At 29.2% G+C, this 27,317-nt stretch overlaps 3 protein-coding genes across 3 annotated transcripts; 2 read left to right on the top strand and 1 right to left on the bottom strand.

Moving 5' to 3' along the window:
- Positions 1-6,550: 6,550 nt before the first annotated feature.
- On the top strand, positions 6,551-7,297 carry LOC145949417 (uncharacterized). Its single transcript, XM_083059379.1, has one exon. It carries the CDS (start codon positions 6,551-6,553, stop codon positions 7,295-7,297), a length of 747 nt encoding a protein of 248 aa, XP_082915505.1.
- A 1,679-nt stretch (positions 7,298-8,976) lies between these two features.
- LOC109814836 (amino acid permease 3) lies at positions 8,977-15,398 on the bottom strand. The gene is made up of 7 exons (XM_020379349.3): positions 15,217-15,398; positions 12,063-12,214; positions 11,697-11,930; positions 11,335-11,428; positions 10,575-10,789; positions 10,165-10,304; positions 8,977-9,956 (listed from the first exon to the last, which is right to left on the bottom strand). The coding sequence occupies exons 2-7, from the start codon at positions 12,193-12,195 to the stop codon at positions 9,312-9,314; spliced, it is 1,461 nt and encodes a 486-aa protein (XP_020234938.1). The 5' UTR covers positions 12,196-12,214; positions 15,217-15,398; the 3' UTR covers positions 8,977-9,311.
- Positions 15,399-20,654: 5,256 nt separating this feature from the next.
- On the top strand, positions 20,655-27,051 carry LOC109814837 (uncharacterized). Its single transcript, XM_020379350.3, has 10 exons — positions 20,655-21,143; positions 21,332-21,429; positions 21,652-21,694; positions 22,161-22,243; positions 22,323-22,387; positions 23,550-23,605; positions 25,487-25,546; positions 26,174-26,206; positions 26,517-26,582; positions 26,671-27,051. Exons 1-10 carry the CDS (start codon positions 20,772-20,774, stop codon positions 26,713-26,715), a joined length of 921 nt encoding a protein of 306 aa, XP_020234939.1. The 5' UTR covers positions 20,655-20,771; the 3' UTR covers positions 26,716-27,051.
- Positions 27,052-27,317: the final 266 nt, after the last annotated feature.

Genomic DNA, 27,317 nt, shown 5'->3' on the forward strand with positions numbered 1-27,317 from the left:
TCAAAAGCTCTATTGGGAATGGTTAAAGTGAGAATACTTATTAATATTATGAGAACATGATAACAACTAATAACAACTAAAGATTAAAATAAATAGTTTATATTAAAAAACGACAAAAAAAGGTTTTTTTTTATCATCAGTATCATAGTTTTCTTTATTATTGTTATCATCATTACTATTGTTATTGCAATTAACGTCACATCAGCATTACTTTCACCACCATTACTACTATTACTACCATCAAGAAAATACGACAACATTGATACATGCTATATAACTTCATTTATAACTAATATTTTAGACTATACAATGCACAAACTAAATAACTATTATATGTATCTAAAATTCATAATAAATTATATATACAAATAAATATTTATTTGAACATATAAATCATATTTTAAATTTGATTAAATAGATACTTTTAAATATATAACTTATATTTTAGATTTACAATAAATAATTTGTATTATAAGATAATATTGTTTAATTTATTGATAATTTATTTAAAATATTAAAATTTATTCATAAATAATTATGATAAATAAAAATTGAATTAAATAAGAAGTTAAAATAATTCCAAAAAAGATTCCCATAGAAGAAAAACTCCTAAAATTCTCTAAAAACGTTCTCGTGAAAAATAGATGTTTGTATTTAATATATTGAAATTTATTTTTTAAATTAAATTATTTATTTTAATCTAAAGAATATTATTAATTGTTTTCATGTGGTCATATTAGCAAGTATTTTCATTTTATAAAAAATTTTGACCATTAATTTTCTATTCAACAATTATAAATTCTCTCTAAAATACATACTTTCATTCTAAAAAAAATGTCAAATCCTCCAATTAAACACATGACAAATAAATTTAAAAAAAGAATCAATCTTTTATAAACTTCTATTTGTTTAAAATATATTTTTGTAACAATATATCAAAAGTTTATGCAATTATTTGTAATCAAATCTTATTTAACAAAACATTTTTTTAATTACAATATTAGTATCAAGAATTTTTCAATTTTATCAATTACTAATCCTTATTAAAAGAATAGTCTCTTTTCTTAATTACGTTTTATTATCTACAAAATTCAAATTGAAAACCTAATTAAAAATTTTGAACTCAAATATGCTGAAATTTATGTCTTTTTGTTTGAGTGTTAATAATACTCTCTTTCATAAACTTTTTAAATATATTTTCTTCCTATTAATTAAAATTTATATTACTATTAAATAAAAAGTAAGAGACAGAAAGTTTTATAATTGAAAATAATTTTTTAAGAATATAAAAAAAGTGTGTTAAAAAAGAGTTGAGTGGATGCCCCATGAGGTTGTCATGCTAGCAAACCAAAGGACCCATAGTCATAGCTTGTGAATTGTGACGTGACCCTAAACTCTATGCATCATCTTATTCACCATTTTAGAATAATGAAAAATACTACATCTTATTCACCATTATTTCTATTTTTATGAAACCCACATGTGCTCCTCACACACAGTTTCCTTTCTTTGTCTCTTTTCCTTCATTTCTCTCTCACCATTCACGTCCTCTCCTTTAAGGTTTTGCATTATAACCGCGCAAATTGCATGTTCTACTATTTTGTTTCTTGCTTGCTCTCAAATATGTTACTCTTATTACTTTGACAAATGGAAGCAACAAGTCTCCAATTCTTTTTTCATGAGACGTATCACAAATATGAGGTTCTCTGTACGGTGGAAACGACCTATATTCTCATTTTCGCGATAAAAGTGCTATTTGGAAACGTCCTATCTTTTGGTTTTCGCAATAAAAGAGATTTTTTTAATTATTATATTGGTACAAAGTATTTATCATTAAAAATAGTCACTAATCTTGAGGGTTGTAATTACATATACAAAGTAAGTATATCTCTTTTAATATAGTTTATTTATATTCAAAATCATGATTCAAAGTTTAAACAATTTGGATAAGAGACACAAGTTACTACTATTAATATTAACCAATATTATAGGTGCCAAACGCTTCAGGATGACTTAATATATAGCCTAACCTACACGTGACAAATGCTATTTTATGTTAGGCGAGCCTAACCTCTAATTTTTTTAGAATGTCATTTTTTGGCCCAACTTGACCCATGTTAAGCCACCAAGCCAAACTGGTCTAATTAAAAAATATATTTAAAATAGTTAATATTTTTTTACAATAAAAAGAAAAACAAAAATTATAACATTATTTATTCATTCTATATTATCATGAAATATCTGGTTATTTTTGTCCGGACATGAAACATCCTATCACTATAAATTAATTACAAAAATTATTCTAAAACTATAATTGTATATAAATTATGTTAATTATGTATGTCATTCTTTTTCTTGAAGTTGAAAGTTCAACATGATTATTTTTTAAATTATATAGTACAGTTCTCAATTTATTGTAAACTATGAGAAATAATAACACATTACAAATCGATGTTAATTTAGATTATTTCAATTTTAGTTTAATGGTTTAGTTCGACTTGAAACCATTTGATTTGTCAGACTTAGCGATTCAGTTACTAGTTATTAGCGAAAACAAAAATATGACTATCTAGAATTGATATACACATAGTACCTAAACATACACATTATAATATATATATATATATATATATATATATATATATATATATATATATATATATATACTTGTTATATGATTTGATCTTATTAAGTATTTATTATTGCATGATTTATAGTAACTAATATTTTAGCCTACATTTAAATGTTTATTGTATATAAATAAAATTTATAATAAAGAATATACACAAGTAAATATTATAATTAAATATATATATATAATTTAAAATTTGTATAGCTAAATATTTTAATTATTGATAATTTATTTTAAATACTAAAATTTAATTTATAAATAAATATAAAACTAAATGAGACAAGAAATTAAAAAAAATTTCTAAAAATTCATTTGTTAAAAAATAATCCTTAAAAATGCTCTTATACAATATAGTCATTCACATTTAATATAGACAAATCAATATGAAAAATGTTTGACCATCTATATGTATCTGATTGGCATTGCACTACTATTTTTTTATTGCACTCTTATATTTATTATTCAATCATTTTTATAAATGCTCAAGGTACTAGACATCTTTTAGCTCAGTATATTTTTTGGTAAATAATGGACAGCACAAATTATAAAATAACATTGAATTTATTATAATGTTCTTTTTATATTTATAATAAATAATATTATAATGACAACAATAATACTAGTGGTGATGATAGGGACAACAATAATGATAGTGATAAGAATATGATTGTAGTGGATGACGACGACAGTGGTGGCCAGCAATAGTGGTGATAGATAGTGGTAACATTGGTGTTGGACGATAATGATAAGGGTCAAGATAGTGTATTATATCTTGTTAGTGAATATTTTTGTACTTGGGATAAAAAGTCTTATAATTTATTGAGTAGCAAAAATTTAAACTTTTGTCCTATCTTCATTTTCTTGGTCCAATTTTATGACCATTTTGTAAATTAAACCCAAAATAACTATATTTATCTTATTTAATACTATAAATTTTAGCAATCATGTAAATTGTCAATATCACAAGTAACGTCATTAACAATGATAAATTAGGTAATTTGAGTTTAATACAATATTTTAACTAATAAAACTCTAATAGAAAGATTTTATGTGAATGATAGATAAGTTTTATTTAACAAGTTTACTAACAACATTTAAATAAAAAAATATTAAAATAATTTTTCTTTTTCTAAATTAAAGTAATTAAAAATTAATTTTAAATTTGAGAGATAAAAATAAATGTAGTTTATATTTTAAAAACTAAAATTATATTTAAATTTTTTTATCACAGATATGATGACCGATGGTTAGAAGCTAATTTTTTTTTTAAATCACACTGATAAGAATATATATATACACCATGTAGACAGAATTATGGAGGTAGTTGTCAGGGATAGGGATTGGACTTTGTCCTTTTCGTTGATCTTCAAAAGGATGTGCTCATTGTTTGCCAATCTCAGCCCTTGTTAATTTGGGACAATCCTTCCATACTCATCTACACTCCCTTCTTCTTATGGATACTCTAGGCTCATTTGTTTTTGTACTGTTTCCAATGAATATATAAAATACTCAAGGGACCAGCTATGTTTATTTGTTGCTGGAAACTGCTGATATCTTCATTAATGAAGGCACTGTAATCTAATAAGGTGGGTAGGGTATTGAGTCCATAGTCACATTAATAATTGAACCAGTAAGTTGTGGTTCAACTTCACCTGTATGAATATGAATTTTATATTAAAAATATGGCTAAAACCTAAATTTCATCTCACATAATATTTTAAAGTTTCAATTTAGTCTCATTTTAATTTTTTGGTTCAATTTAGTCTCACGTGTAAAAAAATACTAACAATGTTTGTCTTCCATCTAAATTTCTCAAACGTCATTTAAGAGTCATGAGAATCACGTCCGTGATTTTCACGGTATGAATCACATAAAAAAATCTGCTAAGTAAGAGTCGTGAGAATTACGCCCTTAATTCTCAATAACTTTCAATCACGCCCGTGATTCTCAATCACATGAACACTCCTAAACGGCATTTGAAAAATTTAGACGGAAGGCAAACATTACTAACATTTTTAATAGATAAGATTAAATTGAACTCAAAAATTAAAGTGAGACTAAATTAAAATTTTAAAATATTATAAAGACCAAATTATAATTTTAGCCTAAAAATATCCTTGCTCTATTACATTTTTTTAATGCTTTTAGCTTTTCGTTTTTTTCTCAGAATAATTTTTTTACCTCTATTTAATACATATACATCCACCAACTACTCACTTGTTTTCACTAGAGAATAGGCTGCACAACCAATGAACACATTAATATTAATGCTACTAATGGAATATCTAATAAGAATTTTTAGTCCAAATTTATACTTATTAAATATATTATTTAATTTATGCACCAACCTTAAACTACTAAAGAAATGGGATGGAAGGAACGCATATAATATATATACTATCTTCAATCTTCGTTGGATCCAACTAATTATTACTTCACAAAGATTAAGAAAAAATAGTTTACTTTTTAAAGATTAATAAATATGTCTTAAATTTGTAATTCTTTCCGAAATTATCTCTTTCTTCATATATATTTTAAAAAATTTGCATTTTAAGAAGAAAAAAGCATTTATATTTTAAGAGATATAAAGTAAATAAATTTTATTTATTTATTTAACTCAAAAAATATATTTAATAAGAATATTTAAAACAAATAATATTTTAAAATAATAATAAAAGAATTTGGTGGAAATTTTAAAATAATAAGTCAGATCTTATAAAAGGTAATAAACTAATTTAAAATTTGTATCTTATAATAAACACGGAATGTAATATTATTCAAGTACTTCAGCCTAGTGGCATAGCTTGTTTAAATGGCTTCGGTGCGGTTCCCAATCTGATTCGGTTCAAAACCAACAGATGCATGTTCAACATCTAACTTTGTTACAACGTGATTGCCTCTAAACACCACCATGTCTCAATTGGGATTACTTTTGAAGAAGAATACTCATGAAAAAGAAAAATCTAACTAAAAAAATGTTCCTGAAACTAAGCCCTCAAGTGGGAAGAAAAAAAATATATAAAAAAAATCTCTCTGGCAAAGTAGCAACTAAGAATTACGTGAAAATATTTTAGCTTTGCCCCCGATATACTATATTCTGAACTATTTGGATATCACATGCATGTTCTTCCCGAAAAAGAAAAAGAAAATAGTCACATCTATAATTACTTTGTTTTGTTATTCACATTAGACTTGACTCAAGCAGAAGAGATTCGAAGAACCTCATGCATCATATCAATATTAATTCTAGCTCCTGTGTACAAGAGGTGTACTTTCGGCTTCACTTTCCCCAAGATTGTTTCTTTCACTCCAAATACATTATGTCACCAAAAATTTTCCGCCCGAATTTGGATAAGTGAATATTAAGCAAATTACATTCAAGAAAGAAGGATGTAACACTGGAAGCAGGGATACGGAATTAGACTATATATAACAATACAAAGTCTTGTCCCACTGGGATAATTAACATATATATATATATATATAGGTAATTGTTATGGTACTCATGATAATTAAAAGATTTTGATATCTCAAATTATGTGAATAAATAAATTTAAAAGAACACTCCCGTTTACAGCCACTGCACAGATGACTCTTACGTGTGGAAATGGTCCAATGATGGATGTTTCACGGTCAGGTCTGCGTATAAAGCTATAACAAGCTCTCTCCTCCCAACTAACACTATGGACCCCGACAAAACTTGGAACATCATTTGGAGTCTTTCTATTCCTGCGAAAGTGAAACATCACACATGGAGAGTCTATAATCCTTCCTACCCGTGCCCAGCTTCAAAAGAAAGGTGTGAGCTGTCCCATCAGTTGCCCAAGATGTGATGTTGGTATCGAGAATTCTTGGCATGCGCTGTTTGGATGTTATGATGCGAGAATTTGTTGGCTGGCTTGTAACCTAAAGGATAAGATGAACTCCAACATTGATCAAGCTAATGGTACTTCTGATCTTGTGAACAAAATCCTTAATCTTTGGTCCAATTCTGATGCGGCTGACTTTTGCATGATGATGTGGAGTATCTGGACTAGTAGGAATAATCTCCTATGGAAAGATATGCCTTGGAATACATCGGAAGTTGTCCACCGTGCCCGTAACTCCAGACAAAATTGGACTTTGGCTAACCAGCGACCTCTTGATGCTAGAGGTATTCCTGGTCCCACCTCGACTACCCAATGGTCTCCCCCACCCCATGGTTCATACAAGTGCAATTTTGCTACATTCCCTAACCCTGATGAGAATACATTTGGAATCGGTTTCTGCATTAGAGACAGCTTGGGTTCCTTTGTGGGTGCACGTACCCTCAAGATCCCTGGTCTTCCTCCTGCCAGTATTAGAGATGCTATTGCTCTCATGCAAGCCATCATTTTGGCTTCGGAAAATCAATATTCGCCCATCCTTTTCGAGTCCAGTAGTAGCAGAATTGAAAATTTTTTCCTTCATCCCAACCTGAAGGATAGAACTGAATTTAGTGACATTATGAACCATTGTAGAAATAAGATAAATTCTTGTGCCAACTTTAATGTAAGTTTCACTCATAGATCAGCTAATTTGGTGGCTGCCAACCTTGCAAAGGCCTCCAAATGTTATGCTAATCTTAAGGATTTTGCATACATCCCAAATTGTATCTTCTCTCTTATTGTTAATGAATTGAGCTAAGGCTCAGCTCTTCAAACAAATTTTTTTTTTAAAAGAAATAAATTCAAAATAACATAAATTTTAGATTAAAAATTTGTAGAAGATGAGTCTATCAAAAAGATTAATTAAAAAAAATAATTAAAAAATCAATTTTTATAGCAAATTTTTTTTATATGTGATACAATTAAAAAAATTAAAAACAAAAAGTATAATAACATTATAAAAATATTAAAATAAGAAAGAAAAATAATAAATAATATAACTAAAAAACTAATTTATACTATAAATTCAAAAAATTAATACAAAAAAAAACTAAAACATTTTAACAAAATATTAATATTAAACTATTTAATTATAATAGATGCTATATTATGATAAAATTTAAAAAATATAAAAATAATATAAAAATTAGAAAATTTTATAAAAATAAATTATTAAAAATATTAAAAAAAAATAAAACAAATAATTACAATTAAAAAAAAAAATTAAACGACTGTACCGGTACCCCACTATTATAGTGGGTACCGTAGATTTTTCCATATATATATATATAATTACACTTTTGGTCCTCCTAATTTAGTGTAGGAGCAATTTTGGTCCTCATAATTTGAATTGCTTAATTTTGTTCCATAAATTTAAATAATAGACAATTTTAGTCCCACAAACAATTTATCATCCAAAATTTAATAGACGTTAATGATATGAATTTTATGCTAAATAAACATTAATTATATATTATTTAATTTTTTATGTGTCAAATTATTTAATATTCAAATTTTAAAAATTTTAAATTCAAATTCATTTTCTCATCCTCCGTACCCTTCCCTTTGTTACTTCACCAACACCCTCGCCAGCAACGCCGTGTACTCCTCCAGCACCTCCGCCATGATCGCCACTAGTATCATCTCTTTCCAACAATCATTGCGAGAATTTTTTACTGAAATAAAATTTTCTTAAATTTTTTTTACCAAAACAGCACCTGTTCCAATTTATTTATAGAAGTAGCACCTTTTACTGTTCACACTCAGAATTTGGTTCCCCAGAAACTGAATTCTGAACTTCAATTATTTTTTTTTGTTTTTTGCTCAGAAGTCGGTTCCCGGAGAACCGAATTCTGAGTAGTGCTAAAATTTTTTTCTTTTTTGTTTGTAGTTCAGGTTGTGTGTTAATGTTGCAACTGGAATGGCCCGTTCTCCAAGCAGAATGAGTCATTCTGCTTGCACGCGTAGTCTTTTAATTTTGAAACTGGAACGTCCAAGCAGAACAGCCCGTTTTGATCCATTCATCATGTATTTTTGCATCTGGAACGACCCATTCTAAAAGGAGAACGGGCCGTTCTTGATCCAGTTTTACACCATGCTCAGATCCAAAACGCAAAAATTTTTTTTTATAAAAATTCTATTTTAGTGAGAAATTCTCACTGCGATTGATATCAATACCCTTTTTATTTTGTTTTCAATGTTATTTGAATTAAAAAAATTTAAAATTTAAATATTATATAATTTGACACGTAAGAAATTAAATGATATATAATTAATGTTTATTTAACATAAAATTCACAGCATTAACGTCTGTTAAATTTTGGATGGTAAATTGTTTGTGGGACTAAAATTGCCCATTATTTAAATTTATGGACCAAAATTAAGCAATTCAAATTATGAAGACCAATACTAAATTAGGAGGACAATTAAACCTATATATAATGTAAAAAAAATTAATATTTACATTAAATATCAAGTCTCAAATGAAATTAATAACATGTTTCATGAGTAATATAGCACAAAAAATTACTAAATTGATTTAATCATTATGACGTACCCTTTGTATCGGTACAAAATAATGAAAAAATGTAGACTAGAAGTATCTAAAATATATTGGACAGCAATTATTTGAAGTACCGATTTTTCTTAAATTAACATAGGGATAATTTTGATTAAGCACAACTTATAAGATAATGATACAATTAAGATCACAACCATCACCAACTTCAGCATTTCCTTATATCCCCAAGGAGGCAACAGATGCTATGTGGGGTTTAATTGTATGAACTGAGTGGTTTGTATTTCTTGAGATCAAGCAAGACACCCACCACTGAGCCCAGACCAGCAACTATTGTTACTATAAGGCAGACCACACTCATCAATTCAAGACAAATCCATCTTGTACTCCATTTTGGGATCTTCTTTTGCAAGATATACATCTCCACAGGAAAGTAGACAGTTAAAGGCCAAAACCCCAATGCTCCAATCAGTCCCAAAACATCATTGAAGAATGGAAGCAACATTGCTATAAGAGTGGTTATGATCACAAATACTGTCCTCCAAACTAGGTTAAAAATGTTCTGATTGTACGGTTGCAAACCAGGGATTGAGATTTTGAATTCCTTGTCAATTTTGGGCCATCTTCTTGCTGCCTCCTTTTCAATGAAGGCAAAGAGAGGTTGGGCATACACTTGGTATGCCCCCACAAGGTGGATTACGATAGCAGCATTAGCAATATCTATAAGCCAATAGAGTTTACTGAAACCAAATCCAGTGAGAAGGTTCCCAGGTGCTGAATCTCCAAAAGCAGCATAGCCTGTGCAGCCACAAAGCATATAAAATGTTGTGGTCACTGCAATACTTAACTTTGCAGCCTTTTTCATTGTTTTTACTTCAGATGGGGGAGATTTAATGGTATCCTGTGTAATCAAAATATTATACATTAATTAGGTTGAATAAAGCTTGTTGCACATCATATATATTCACATATCTTCACACTTAGAGTATGTGGTGAAATAGGTAAGCTAAAAATGAAGTGGAATCATATAATCAGATGGTTAAAATTGCATAAATGTGATGGTTAAGATCTATTTTGCTTTTGCTTACAAGAAGGAAAAAAAGGTGTACCTGAATTTCAAGGAGAACGAAAGAATATGAATAGGCGAAGGCTATGTTACCAAGAGCTTGGAAAACGCCCCATACTTTTTGGGCCTCTGTCACAGTTCCAATACCTACTCCAGTGAGGCTACCCTTGAACGTTCCCGTTTCTGTCACAAAACCAATTAAACAGAACAGTGTAAATGTAAGAACCCATTTTAATTAAAGTCCCTACGTAGGTTCTTTCACATATCTACAAGAGATTAAATCGCACCAGCATCTTTATATGATTTGACAAGTTCAAGAGAGTGCGTCACGAAATTTTGAACCATAAGACGTTTTCTACAATAAACCTATAACTGGAGAGGCTATGTACCAGTAAAATGTTATCCAAGAATTATAAGAAAATTTGTATAAAAAAAGTGAAGTAGGAATATAACCTGCAATTTTGGCAATTCCAAGAGCGAGACCAATTAAGGAATAGGCGAAAGACATGACTGCAGCAACTATTGAGAGCCACCACATGTTATGAAAATCTGGAATTTGAGAAAATAAAATTTGTATTGCGCCAAAACCGATCATGTACGGGTTACTTGAAATATGACATGGGTTTTTCCCCTCAGAGGATTGGATACAGCTAGATCTTTTGATTGCCCTGTCAATCAAAACCAGTAAAATTGAAGTAAAACGATCAACCATTCAACCATCATCAATCTATATAATCCTATCAGTAGTAAAAAAATATTGTGTGAAGTGGCAATGAAGTGAATGACCTATCATGCTGCACGATTCAGAGGTGTGATAATAGTACATTTTAATACATATCATTAATATGTAACTTTTTCATCAATAAAACTATTATAACTTGCTTAATTAAGATTTAATAAAGAAGAATGATTTAAACTTATTTCTAGATGAATGTACTTATTTGTAACACAATACCGATAAATTAAAATTCACTTTATTTTATTAATATTATTTTGTTATCTTAGCTTAATTTTTAAAATGGCTAAATCAATCTGAACAACATATTCAATTTAAATAATTAAAATAAGTTTAAAATCCACACAAATCTGATACACACAAAATAAAAATAAATAAATAAATCTTTATTTTATTTTTATTCCTTTCCTATATTATTTATAAATAAGCTCAACTTGTGAATTTTATGATTTCAAAGACATGGAAGGGTGAACTCACATCATGCTAAGGGAAGCCGCAATTGTGTATCCTATTGCACTTCCGAAAAGATTCAAGTACTGAACTATCCCACAGAACGTAACACTGTACCCGCCTGCAAAATCAATTATAATGCATGTTATGCTACATCATACAATATGCATTCCATTTTTAAAAGACCATGATTGTCAATATATATACAGAAATGTTAATTCACGTGAAAGTTTTTTAGTAAATTTAAATACAAACACGTAAATTTGAAACTATGAACGAACAGTGCATGCTAATATTGTCAAAAGAAAGTGCTTCTGTTAGTAAAGTAGAAAATCAGATCACTTATACTTGAATTCCAAAATAAACAATACTGTATCCGTATATCGTACCCAGAATGTTGCTAACTGCGTCCATGAAAGTATAATTTCTCTTTCCGAATAAGGGGTCACCAGTACGATAACAATCAGCTAAAAAGGATGAAGTATACAAAGTGACTAAGCTGAATAAGAGCATGACTGCAGGACCAGCAATCCAACCCATCTGAGCTATTGCCCAGGCTAAGGAGAGCACCCCAGATCCTACCACAGCTGTTATTATGTGGGAGCTTGTAGTCCAAACGTTTCCTGCCTCATAGTAATTGATCAAATCACATCATTCCATACAATCAAAGAAACAAATATAATGTAAAAACAATTTAACTAATGTGTGCACTTGTTCTGCTGAGTTCAATTTCTATTGATAAAAAAAATGTGTACCTGTTCGTTTGGCCCGGCCATCATCATCATAGCATTCAGAGTCATTTTTTAATGGCATGCCATCTATGGAGTCATCCTCAATGTCATAACCTCGTCGGCAGCTAAGGTTTGTTCTCGAAGCATTTTCTACCATCTTTTGATGGACAAGAGATCTAAAGCAGAGTAAATATAATTGAGCAACTAGTGTGATAAAGCTTATTTTGTTAGTCCAACTACTTTAGTTTCATTCACAAATCATAGACAAACTATAAAAGCATGCACGAATAAGAGAGACTGCTATAACTATATGTAAGTTGAATAATAAATTAATAATGACATGGATCAGTTATTGAAAAAAGAAGGTATTTATAGGGGTTTAATTAAATTCTAAGATATGAAATTATTCTGGCAAAATTGAAAAGGAAAATGTGAAGTAGCCAAAATCTCACAGTAAAAATTTGGATACTATTATTGCAAAGAATTAGAAGTTCTTGCCACTTTATTGTATACAAGAACCATATTAGTCAACTTTGTTCTCAAAAGAGAACAATTGTTTGAGCCTCAAACACATTATTTATGGAAAACAACCTAACTGTATTAGTTTATCACTCCATGTATGAAGGGAATCCCCAAATAAGTCCTACAGCTAAAATACAAGAATATGAACCAAAAAGTAAAAATAATATAGGCGGGATTCTCTAATTTATGAATTAAGTCCTACACCTAATATCATCTAACTGTGTTGCAAGTGACGTCCATACCCTGTTATCTGTTCCTATTATATACTCTATTATATATTCTATCTAACTGTTGTATTTTCTGTTGGGCCTGTTACATTTGTGTCATTCTGTTCAGAACTGAGAGTTGTCAGTTGTTCTCTCTCAGTTAGAGTAGTCACTCCAATAATACTTTGGATCCTCTCTTGTTGTTAAGTAATATGATATGGTCATGTTAGAAAAAGAAAGTTACATTTTTTATCATATAAAGATTTACCATGATTGATAGGAGGACTAAGATACACTAATTATACTTTAATCTTTAATATGACCATATTATATTACTCGATAACAGGAGAAGATCCAAAAACCTAACTATATATATAGTTGCAATAGATCTCAGTTGAGATCATCTTCTATAGAAATTAGAATATAGATCTGAATCACTATTTTCATTAGCCCGAGTTTCTCTTCTATTTTATAGCTTCCCTCATTTCTCTTATTTTCCATTGCTCCTCCAGTCATAACTATCTTATATAATAATAATAATTTAAAAAAAAATCAATACACATACTAAATGATGAAATAATTCTCAATTTTTAATATTATTTCCGGCATGAATAAACTGCATAATTGGAAATTAGTAAATTTTGATTACACAGCATGAAAATTAAATAATAAAGGAGCACTACTTAACAATTCCCTCAAGCTTTAAATTATTTTCTAATTGTGTATGGATTTCAAAATTAAAACAATAAAAATATCTGTAAAGAAAAATATCTAATACTTAGTAATTATTATAATTGAAAATATTGGATTTTAAATCATTTTGTTTTTATTTTTTACTCAAAAGATGCATGAACTAAAAACTTTTGCAAATGCTACTAGGATTTTACTTATTCTAAAAATCTTATCTTCTTTTTCTCTAGTTACTTTTACTGATTCGTCACTACTTATTTATGAAATTAAATGCATATATCAAATAATTTTATTTACTTTTTTTTAAAAAAATAGATATTGTTGATAATAATTGGCCAAAATGGAGCTGCATTAATTTAAAATTTTCATAATTGATTCGATGTCATTTAATAAAATTATTCAGAGCAAAAACATATTATCATGCAATGCATAAATAGAAAAGTAACTAAAAATAAATAAATGAAATTGAAAGAGATTGAAACGCCAAAACGAAAATAAAAAGAATTAGTATCATTGGCTTGTATATATTATTTTTTAATGGTTTAAAATTTAAGATTTAAAATAGAACAAATTTTAATACAACAACTACTGAAGTGGTAAATGATCTTTGAATAGTAGTTAATACTTTTTTGTTACATTTTTTTTCTTTTTTGTTACAGAAAAGTAGTTAATATATAGTAATTGTCACAACTATAGTAATAATTTTTATAAAAAAAAATACATCACCAATTCTACTTATTTTAAAAAAAGTAAAAAAAAAAAGTTATAAATGAGGTCAAATTAAAGAATATAATTATAAGTAAAATATTTAACATCATAACGGAATAATTATTCATCAAAAACTAATTATACAAGTCAATTGTGTAAATTAAATTATAAGCTTAAATATTTATTTTAATTCATTTAAAATAAAAATGACAAAACTTTGGTTTGACTTAATAAAACAACATTCTTTCAAGAACTTCGCCGAACACCAACCTAAAGACTAGCAAAGAAATAACCAAACCCCACCATCCCCATCTAATATACATTTTCTTTCCCTTTTTCAGTATATTTTTTTCATTTTATTTTCTTACTGAAACAACTTTCTTTTATTTAATTCTTCTTCTCTGACAGACATTGGCAAAATCCTGATTAAAAGTCGAACCCAGTAACTGAAGATATCCTAGTTCTGATTCTGTGGGTGAAAGTGAAACCGTAACCTTCCAAATATCCTAGTTAATCTCAACCTACTAACACAAAATAGTGAAAATACCAAGTCAAAAGTGGTTCACAACTTGAGCCCCTTAGAGAAAGAGAAACAACCTAGCTCATAAAACCTTAACCTAAGTAGTATTCCTCCGATTAAGATTTTTCATACTGCAAATTCAGCTTTTCAAAGTGGGTTGAAGCATTTCTATATTTATAAAATCATAGTTCCTATAGCTTAGTTTTCACTGCAAGACAGGGAAAATTATTAGCTGAATCCTCATCAGGCACATTAAAAAAAAAAAAAAAAAAAAAAAGTGGGTTGAAGAGAAGGAATTCCCAAATGAATGAAAAAGAAATAAAGGTTTGGGTTCGGAAATTGGTTTGTTGTGATATTATAATGATTAAGGCGAGTTCCTCGTCTTATCGAATTGAAGAAGCTGAATCAAAAGAATATGATCATCCAATTCCAACCCTAAAACTAAAAGCATTCATTTGATTTAAACGCAACGCGGCGAAAGCAGTAACGGTAACAAGCAACGAAACTCATGAGAAGAGATGAAGAAGTTTACTTGCGATTTGAATCGAAAAGACGAGGTTGGTCTTCTGTGGCGGTGTTCCGGGGAGAGAGAGAATTGAATTGCAGTTCCCTCTCCTCTCCTCTCCTCTCCCTTCTGCAGTCCAATTACGCGTTGCAGAATAATGCAGAACACAACTTCTTCTTCTTCTCGTGCCTTTCGCAATTACTACTCGTCAAATTATAATATTATATTCACTACCATTTTAAAATTTTCTTTTATTTTTAATGTCAATACTTATTATATATATTAATATAATATAAGAGTAAACGTTCATTTCCATCGCCATCATCTAAATATTAATATATTAAAATTTTATTTTATACTTTTTAATTTTTAAATATTAATATTATAAAGGCTCGCTATTTTCAGATATTATAATATTTATTTACTCGATTTTTCGATTAATAAATATCTACTCGATTATAATTCGCGAGATCGATTGCAAAATAATACTATTTGCCGCACATGGGTATTGTGTACACTTGCTACAAAGTAAATAAATCGATGAAATTTGATAGCGATTGACGTGCCGAAACTAAAATGAAAAAGTTAGATTTATATCTTTTAACTAATTATTAATTTAGTCGTTTAAGTCTTATATTTTAAATAATTTTAAAATGGTAAATTATATAAATAATATCTAAAATATTAAATATTCACTCGTTTAGTCCCTATATTGATATGTTTTAATTATGTTTAATAACTAATTTGACAGTAATATTTAAAATTTTATCTAATTTGATTTTTAAGTACTTGAAAAATTATAAATATAGTTTTGTACTTTAGAATTTTATTTTATTATTCTTAGTAAAGGAGTCTAAGACAAAGACAAAACTCAAGATGTCTCTCCTTCCAACGTTAAAAATTATTTTTTTTGGTTCGTTCCTGGAGTATCATCGCCGATAGCAGTGACTAATCTTCTCGCTACGTTGGAGACACCTCAAAGGGTGGAATACTGACCCCAAGATTTAACGCGGCTTGCATACACAAGACAGGATTTAATGATTCTTTCTTACAATATTTTTTTTTAACTTTTCTTCAATAATATTAATAATCATTAAATATATTTAATGATTTAAATTTAATAAAAAATTACATTAATTATAAAATTAAATTTAAGTTATTAAATATATTTAATAATTATTAATGACTAGAGAGAGAATATTATAAGAGAGAATCACTATATTAAAGTTACTAATGAATCTCACACTTTAATTAAAAAATACCTTCCATGATTTTATAATCAATAAAATATATATTAAAAAGAAGTATAATAAAAAAATGTATGGTATCATTCCTGTGGTTGATTATTTATTTTGGTGCAGAGGAGTGGCAGATGCCCATTCTACAACAGTGCATAAGACTGTTAAAGAATTAAAGGACCACAACCGCCATAAATAAAATAATGTAATCCTAGCTAGCTGTTGCATATGAGCCAAAGATACACACATGAGAGATACTGTAACTTCCCATCTCATAACGAGACAATCTTATTATAATTTATAAATAATAGAAAAATCGGGTAAAATTTACTCTAAATAAATGATTCTTTTCCTTTCTTCAAAATAAATCTGGTAACATACTGGGACACTTTTTCAACCCTCTTTTCCATGCTTATAATTACAACTAAGTAGCCATTCAGAAATTGCCGCACGTTTCTTTGTTATGATAGGAATATGCACTAATACAGCGGTACACGTTACTACCATTTATAAAGACGAGGACCACTTCAAAGTTCAAACAGTACGCCAATTTGTCTTCTCATTTCTCAATAATTGAGATGCCACCTTTGTGGTGATGGTGAACATGTTTACTTTTTTTAGTAAGATTTCAGAAACGATTTTCTTAGGACGAATTTTCTTTGGATTTTTAACAGATTATGTAATGTAGATTATTAAACTATCGTTTCAATTTAATTATATAAACATTTTTCTCTTAACCAATTAAAGTGTTATATACTATTTCTCTCTTTCAATTGGAATGAATTTTTTTAAAGAGTCTATAATTGATGTATTCATCAAATTAAGAGAATATGTTTTGATTAAGGATATTTTAGTATAATAATAATTAATACATTAAATACTAAAAATTAATTGGGTCTTATATAAAAAAATAAATAATTATTTTAAGTTAAGCCTTATAAATAGAAACAGAAATAATATTAAATTTCAACTATCTAATCACTAATTAAATATTTTTAGTAAATCTATAAAGTCTTTATTAATTTAAATTGACATATAATATATTTTAAAATATATAATAATTTAATTTAATAAATTAAAATATCAAATAATTTTTTTTAATTTGTAGACTTGATATATTTATGTCATAAGCAGTATTTTAAAACCCGGACCGACCCGGCCGGTTGGACCGGTTGGACCTGGAACCAGTAGTTCAGCCGGTTTGAATCTGAAGTTAGATCGGTTATGCAGTCGACCCGTTTCAAACCGGATTGAACCGGTCAATTTTCCGGTTCAACCGGTGAACCGGTGGGTCAAACTGGTTCAACCACTTTTTTTTCTTATTTTTTTTAAAAAAAATTTAAGGGATCATAAATCACAAAAATAATAATGAAAATTGAATCTCTTAATGAAAAAGCAAGGAGTCTTATTAAATATAACAATGACTACTTGTTCTAATATATTTGTTTGCAATATATACAACTTAAATAACTTTTATAATATATTATTAATTTTAAATTATATATTTAATAATGCAATATCTATGTAAATATTACATATATTATTTTGTGATATTAATTGCAAGCACATTATATATGTACATATTATTTATATTTTTAATTTGTATTAATATACCGTTTAACATGTAATTTTTTTATGTATTTTTTTACAAAATAAAAATAAAAATAATTTTAAATAAGATAGAAAAATTGAAATTTAAAATAAGATATGAATTTATTAAAATTTATAAGTATAAAATATATTTAATATAAATATTTTTTAATAAAAATCGAGTCATGCGGTTCAACTAGTGACCCACCGGTTCAACCTTTGACCCACTGATCCAGTACCTTAACCGGTTCGATGACCGGTCTGGTTTTTAAAACTATGGTCATAAGCATCTTAAATATAATGTAACCTTCACCCCTCACTCAAGGTGGAAGTCTCTAGTCATTATTGTCATATAGAGGTGTCAAAGTGAGTTAATTTAACACACACAGGTAGACTAGTTATGAGTTGATGCTTTAAACAAGTTAGCTCAACTTAACTCACTTTCTAGTGAGTTAGAAATCCTAACCTGACTTGACCCATTATAGGTGACAGGTTAATAGGTTGGCTCACCAAATTTTTTTAAAATAAAAATAAAAATTGATTTCATGTTCCTCTTTAATAAATAAAATAAATGGTTGCAACCTTTTCTATTAAAAAATTAAATATATCATTGATTCAAATATAAATACAAAAGATAATATTAATTATAATGGGTTAAACGAGGCAACTTGACTCACTTTGGCTCAAACATATTTGACTCACAAGTTAAGTTTTCTATAACAAACACACCAAGCCTACTATATAATATATTTTTGGAGTATGAATTGTTAATTCCACATGCAATTGGAATATATTTTGTAATTACTAGTATCCTGATTAAAACTTGTAAAAGAACGATTTACAATTGATTACGAATATATTATTTTGCATTTCAATATTAATTGTAAAGAAAATAACAATAGAAATCAAATATAAAAATGAAAGATAATAGTGAGACAAGTTGTTAGGGTTGAATTTCATCTATCTCACTTCTCCACTCTCCTAAAATTATTTACATATGATTTTTTATCACTCAATGTTATTGAATTCTCAAATATCATTATAAATCAATTTATTGTCTTTAAAAATTCTAAAAATCATAATTTAATAATTGACTTCTTAATTTGTAAAATTAGATTTATTGCATTAAGCTTAAGAATTTGTTCAACTAATGTCTCTAAATCTATTCTTAGCCTTTAGAAACATTAGATTATTTAATTCAAAACAGATTTAGAAAATATTTTTCAACCAAAATCTAAATCAAAATTCAAAATATAATTGATCAATTCACCTTTAGCATTAATAACAAAATCAAATTGCTAACACTAATTAATAAAATATCGTATATATAAATCAAAATTATTATAAAGAGTTTGATAGATTATATTTAATCCCAACAAAGAAAAATATTAGTTATTCATGACAGTGCGAGCAATCTCCATGTACAATAAAAACATAGAAAGAAAACATTGAACTCAATATCCCTATCCCTATATGGTTTTGAGGTTAACTTCCTTCTTTAGAGTTTTATTCTCTCTTTATTTCTGTTCTAACAATATTCATTTTCTCTCTCAAATCCTTTATATATGTCCAAGAAAAAAAATTGTGATGTAAATGAGCAATCCACTTAGCCCTTTTTCAAATGATTAAGCATATTTTTGAAATTTTCATGGTGAAGAAAGTTCCATACCTTGAGCCCTTTTTGGTTCACTAAACATTTTTTTAAGCTAAATTTTATGGCTCATCTGGATCAAATTTATTCAACCCTTTCCAAACGACTGAGTAGATTTGCACTACAGCAAATCCTAGCTCTTTGTCTCTGATCAGTTGAGCGCATGCAAATTTGCTAAGCATAGTTATGAAATTTTGAGGTCTTAGGACTTGATCAAATTTGCATGAAAATAAGGATTCGTAAGTTCAAAATCTATCAACTCTTCACAAATTAACCTATTTAGACATCCTTTTGGTTTTACAATATTTTAGAAGGTTAAAACACATTTTTCTTTTAAATCCAATTAGATAACTGTTAAAAAGTTTATTCGTTTAAATAAGATTGACACTTATCATTAAGTGAATCGAGTTAGAATTTAGCCAAAACTAATACTTTTTTTCTAACTCGATCCACTTCAGACATGTGGTAAGTAGAGTTGACCTACCAGATTGGACTAGCTTTTATGCCTTTATCACCACAACTCTCCACCACGTTCATCTAAAAAACTATGCATCATTGAGTTGGAGGCTAATGTCAATCAAAGACGAAAAATGATCATCACAATTGTTATTATTATTGTTAAAGTCGATATGACCAAGATGACCATGAAATTGGTTAAGGAAAAGACAACAAATATGGGTTAGAGAAGAAGGTGAATTTTAATGAAAGTAGTTTAAATAAGACCATAAAATATAAATTAACCTAACAACTGTTAATCATGGTACATGATAAATCACTTATGATGGTGATTCACCTTTGAATTTTATATTTATTTAATCACATTTTTTTATCAATAAAAAAATACAAGAATAATGACAATGAAAATCAAACTTAAATCTTCGTGTATCTATCTAATTTCTCAACTACTCAAGCAATCCTAATAGTTTAATCACATCTTAAGAAAAAAAATTAATGTTAAGATGTTTATCCTGTCGTGCATCCTAATTCCTAGTCTCTCTCGTACCGAAATTTACCTGTTAAGATACACAGCCGCTGATGCCACTACAATAAAATTAGTTAGGAGCTTATTGCAGATATTTATAACGGAAAGACGGTGCTGAAACATGCACAGTACAACAGAAATGGCGGCACCAATCTTGAACGCTATTCCCTCCTCCGCAAGACCCGAATTACACTCTCTTCTTCATTCCAACCTCAACAAAGCACGCTTCCCTTCGTTCTCGCTTCGAATCCCTACGCTCAATCCTGTCATCTGCAGAGCCTCCGAGTCACCCACAGTTCCACCGAAGAAGCGTTCCTCCAACAACAAGAAAAAAAACAACAACAACAACAACAGCAACGCCATCGCTGCTGATTCCAACTCCATTTCCAATCCTCCTCCACTTCCCACGTCACTGCCCAAACCGCCCTCCGGATTCGTCGTAGACGAGCGCGGCAAAGTTCTCACCGCTTCCAGAGACCGGCTCGCCACTCTGGTGAGTTCGTTTTAGGTTGAATGGAAGCGTAATTTGTTCGGAACATGTGCCTGTGTTCGACGTATCTGTTATGGTTATGGACGGTTTCTTATTGACATTGTTATAATTTGGAATGTTAGGGTTCGTTCTTGTTATGATTGGAGTGTGACTACTCACGAATTAATGAATTGTGAATGGCTTGGCAACAGGTCGATCCTGCGAATAACCTTCCCTTAGAGTGTGTTGTAAGGAGAGAGTTCACGAGTTCTCAAGGAGATGATTGTATGTTGCTCTGCCCCGTTGATATGTGAGTAAAAGGTTTTGAAACTTGTTTGTCTTTGAATGACTGTGTTTGGATACAAGATTAAAATAGTTTCTAAAAACTTCTCTACGGGAAAAAAAACAAAAAAAAAAAACTATTTCCTGTAGAAAATTGTTTTAAGCTTGTATCCAGTATCCAGATAGACTCTGCTGGTAATTCGGAATTTTGGTGACCTTTGATTGACTAATTGTAAATTTTTTACTTCAGGCCTGTCCAAATATTGAAGAGCACAAGTGATGGATGGTCGGATGTAAGTTGCCATTCTGCATTCCAAGTTTCCATTTGTTTGTTTGTTTTTGATTTTGGAGTAAATTTTCTTGCCTATATTCATTAAAGTTTTAAAAAATAGGAACCACAGTTATATATTACAGCTTACAAGTCACTCTTGTCAAACCCCTGAACTAATTTTGAAATATTCACCCATCTTTACTAATAAAACCTTCAATCCTAACTCTGCCTATGTCAAGTTGTTGCCAATCATTGTATAGCTAGTCCCAGATCTAGATAAGAGGATGGTTGAGTTAGGCAATTGACATCTAACTTAAAAACTTTGTCAAATCTTTTTGAAATAGGCAGACAATTTGATTGTGCTTAAGCTTATTTTGGCAAAACACAATGGTGTCCTTTGGTTTGGGCTGGTCATGTAATTGATCACCTGGTGAGAAAAGGTTTTTGTTTCTTTGTATTTGAATTCTTCATTCCAATTCATACTTTAGGTCAGTGACGAGGAGCTTGAATCTATTCTGCCTTCTGCTGCTTATGCGCTTGCCAAGATACGCCTCTATCTGGTTCATAGTGGGTATGTTTGTCTTTTATTTTGATTTAAAATGTCATAGAATTGTGTTTGGTAACTAAATATTTCTGTCTGTCCATATTAGGTACTGTTATACAGCTCGTGGTGGTTTTTGTTACTCAGAAGAAGATATATTTGACTTTCACACAGGCAAGAAATTCTTTGGCTGTTCTTTTTACTACAATAGCAGTGTCGTATATTTAGATTAACATGGAAAATATTCTAGTTCTTAACATGGCTGTTAAGGTCACAAATATTCTATAGATAATAGATTATGGGGGTGATATTACATCATGCAGTTTTGAATCTTTTGACGCTATCCATTTTCTGAAAGCTGGAATTTTGTATGGATACATCCTTGTTGGAGCTTGGTGTTACTGTTTGTTCATTTCTTTTTTGGTTTTATAGCCAGCTTTCTGGTGAAGATATAGCTTTCTCTTGTTCTATGCCCTTCTTTTTTTGGTCTTCACGGGTATTCCCAATCCACTAGGTCAGAAACTCTTTGTTCTATTCCCTTCATAAACCCAGTCATAATTTCTGGTTAGTTGTTTTTCAAGGGAAGTTAATATCCCCTTTAAATGAAAATGAGTTTGTTAGCATACATGCATAAAAAATAAATGGGGCTGCCGAGGATTTATTTATTGCAGATCTGTTTATTCTGGTCTATTTTTGTGACATTTGGTTGGTTGCTGCTCCTCAACGTAATAAATTTTCTTACAGTCATTACTTATATATATTAGCAGTATGTTAATTTTATCTACGCATTACTTTGACAATTGTCTATCTACTTTTATCAAAACTGGATATGTAGTGCGTTACAAAACTGACAATTTTAAGATTTTTAAGATGACTTGTTCATCTCTCCTATTCAATCTTCATGTCTAAGTTGGGTCAAGAATTTCTGTTTGGTAAAAAATAAATCTTTCTTACACGCCTTTGCATTCATAAGAATTAGCGCATGTCTTCTACTCTCATTCTTTCCCTTGGTTTACTAATGTGTTTCTGATTTTGATATGGAGACCATACATGCTTTACACACTTAACTACCATTTTCAGTCCCCCTCTCTGCCATCTCTGTTCTTATTAAATTGATTAAATAAAAGGGTAATATGTAGGCAGATGCTATCAATTTATTATCATTAAAAAAAAAAAAAAGATACCATCAATTTATTGCCTGACTTTGTCACTTCAAAGTAGTATTTTGGGATGATTATCAACTTATGATAATTGGGGAATGCTAAAGTGATAATATGCTGCATAACCATTTGAATTGCATGTACGAAATTAATGGATGATGTTTCCCATTTTGCAGATGGTAAAGGTGATAGCTTGCCAACCGAAGGTGTAGAAATTGCACACTTCAGTCTGGTAATCTTATTATTACCTTCAATTGCGCAGATATTTTATTGTATTTTTTTTCCTTTTGCAATGTTTATCTTCAAAAGAAGCAGATATTTCCTGTTATTGTTTGCCTTTCTGGAATTTGGATATTTTGAGGTTTTGTAGCTATTTGCAATTATAATTTTTGATTGTTGAGACTTTTATTGTTCACTAGTATGCATCATTATAATGAAGGGCTTTCTGAAATGAATTTTTTTTACATTAAATATTTCATTTTTTTTAATCAAAGTTTTACTAACATAACTTGGAATAATAAATGTGAACAAACTTATGAAGGTGAACAAACAATTGGCTTAGTTTGTAAAAGCCTCGACATAATGTTTGTTATAAAAATTTCTTCTTGTATTCTAGTATGTTTGTACCAAGTCCAAGTCTTTCAGAATAATCATTCACCACCAATACCTCATTTTGTGTTATTGTTGCTTCTGGTGATTATTGTCCATGATGTTTCAATTTCAAAATTTAAGCTTTAATTTTTAATATAATAATACTTGAAAAGGAAGAAAATATTCTTGAATATCTTGTGGAATTCTTCAGCATGAGTGAGTATTTATACCTATTATAAACGGGATACTAGGGGTATGTAAATGCTTTTAGTCTCCACTTTTTAGTGGACCATTATACCCCTCGGATGTAAAAAAAAATTCTTATATCTTCTTTGAATAACTACACGCAACTTTCTAATATTTCATCTATGTATAACTATTAGAGGCACACAGTGCCTTGGTCCCTCTAGTATATGTATAACATTAATTCACAGTCTCTAATTGCAGGAAACTTGGAAGAATGTGAAAATAATTCAGGAAATATACAAATCAATTCCTAACTATTATTCCCTTGTCTCATTTTGTCTTTCATTTAAAGTAATGCACACATTTTAAGAAAAAAAATAGATTATCTCCATTCACATGATAAAATAATTATATTCACAACTAAAATGCCCTTCCATAAAGTAATTAATACTTACTTTATATTGTGAAGTGGCAAATAATTTGAGACAAATATTTTAAAGTGACGGATAAAATTAGACAGAGGGAATAATAGCAAATATACAGGTCCTAGGTAGGAGATAGGGTTTCAATTTTAATTCTTAAATGTTTTTCTTTCTAATATTGTAATAATTGAAAAGAAAGATAACATTTCTGAATTGCTTTAGGAAATTCTTAACTTGAATGAGTATAACATGAATTATAGTATCTTTCAGAAAACTATGATATTTTTTTTTTGAAACAAGGATATCTCCCAACTCATAGTTGAATACTAAATCCTTTTGAGATGTAGAAATCCCTGATGTAGGTTTTGCCTCTTCTAATAAAGTGGAAACTACAAAAATATGAAAATAAATCAGATTTTTTTTTTACATAAATTCTCAATTATTAATAGCGAATATATAGGCCCCAAACAGGAGATACTTTCTCCAATAGTAATAATATTTATATTTACATGTTGTGTCTTAAAGATCGTTGGAGTAAACATGACGCCTACTATTTCTGCCGCACCCTCAAATTCATGCCTCATCATAGTTCATACTTGACAACTGTGAGAAATTCAAAATCATCTTTTTCGCTATGATTTATGAATCAAGTTCAAATTCATGTCTTAAAGATCGTTGTGCAGTCCAAGTCATGTTAGCTTTCCTTTTCGCTATGATTTATGAATCAATATTGTTTTTCGTGACTTCTTTTTATTGCATATCTGTAGTTAGGATATATTTCTTGCACGTTTACTTGTCATTTAATTTATATTTTGCTGAAGTAACTTCTAGGCTCTAGTCTTTTACTGCCCCAATGTAGAAAAATATGGGCATTAAAATTTAGAGCTTGCTTATTTATATCAATTTTGCTGCAGGAACAAGCACACTACATGATATATACACCATCTGATCCACTTCTTTTTGTTGCTATCAAGGTAAGCATCCATGTCAAGTTTCTTAAAACAACTACTCCCATCTCCCTCTGTTGAACAATGTGCAACACTCCATTTAGAATGTGTCTGGTACAGATTATAATCTATCATTGCAGCTGTTTTTTGAAAAGAAAAAAAAAAACTACGTGTTTGGGATATCAGCTTAAATTTGTGAACCACTTTTTTTTTCCCAAAAAATTAAGTTGTTTTTATGAAGTTGAAAATTTGAAACTTATGATTAATTCTGAACAACTTTTTTTCCTTTTAGTTGATTTACTATATAAAAGCTTTTGTTGTATCCAAAAGAAATTAAACATTTTAAAATCTCTTATTAGCAAATTTATTTAAACTAAATTTCATTTAGATTGTACTCAATTATAGTAGTAATTGATTATTTATATAATTGGTTATTGTAATAATCTAATTTTTACAACTTTTCCAAACACATCCTTACCCAAGACCTTTTTTCTCTCTTATAAAATCCATTTTATGGTTGATTTGACTGGAAACTGTTCAGAATACCAATGTGAATTTAGTGTCAAAGTACTCTTCGTTTCCACAGTTTATCAGATTAGCACATGAAACCAGTGTTTTAAAGCCAAACATAATTAATTTAGCTTTTCACTGCAGGATCAGAACGGGATGTTGCAAATTGCAGACGATGTAAGTTGGTACTCATTACAGAATTTTGTCAATATTTCCTTTCTCAGTTCCCATGTGTTGCGGATAATTTGGTTTTCACAAACAATTAAAACTTCCTAACAACCTCAAACTGTCCATTTCCCCATTTAGTCTAACGGTTCTTATTTGCTTTGCACTGGTGTATCCTATTCCTATTCGAAGGGATGCACAATTCTCTCTCTTATTATCTATCTAATGGGCATCATAAGGTTTAATATCAATGGGGGAAGGGGCATACAAGTTCTGATTTCATGATGACGAGAGGTTGCTTACTCAACTTTTTTGTGAATAGGAACTGCTCGAGGATCCTGCTATCACTAGCGCTATAGATGAAGAGACTGAATTTAATGCCTTGGTGGTATGTGGTTTTATTCATTCAAAGTGATACTCCTTTTGGTTAAGTTTGACTCCATTTGTTTAAGTGGTTTGAGTTATCTTGAATGTAGGAGGAAGAAGCTGCACTCCTTGACGCACTGTTGGGCAAAAGATAACCCCGTATTACTTTTTGCAATAGAGTTGTCCCACCAATGTTTGCTTTCAGCGTGTTTGTTTGCATGTTGAAGAAAGAAGCTACTATTTGTAACTTCTGCCTTGTCACGGATCAAAAGCTATCAAACGTATAACCAAACATGCAGATAGTATTTTTCCTCTGGAATGTTATCTCTTGGTCTGTCTGCAAATCACCAAATATCTGGGCATAGAAAGTCCCCTTCTGTACATGTGATCAATTTTGTATGTATGATTACGCCTTATATTTTTGGACTTTAATTTTGAGATAATGTCAATGTAATTTTTTATATTGTTAATCAATTAAAACTTTTAAAGCATTTGGCTCTTGTCAACAATCTTAATATATAAGATATATCATGACCGGATGAAAATTTAAAAGTTTATATTAGTACGTGCTTCTAATTAAATTCTTATATTTTTGTATGCATGCTTATGCTATGTGTAATAATAATATACATAGATGTTTCGTATCTTATTTTTAAACCACGTAAACAAAATCAAAAGTATTTTTGATTTCTCATTTTATTCATTTCATCTCTTTTTTACTTTTATCCTGGATGTAAAAATTGGATTATTTGACCTT

Source organism: Cajanus cajan, chromosome 6 (assembly GCF_000230855.2).
Source record: "Cajanus cajan strain Asha chromosome 6, NIPB_CcT2T_4, whole genome shotgun sequence".
Taxonomy (NCBI): Eukaryota; Viridiplantae; Streptophyta; class Magnoliopsida; order Fabales; family Fabaceae; genus Cajanus; species Cajanus cajan.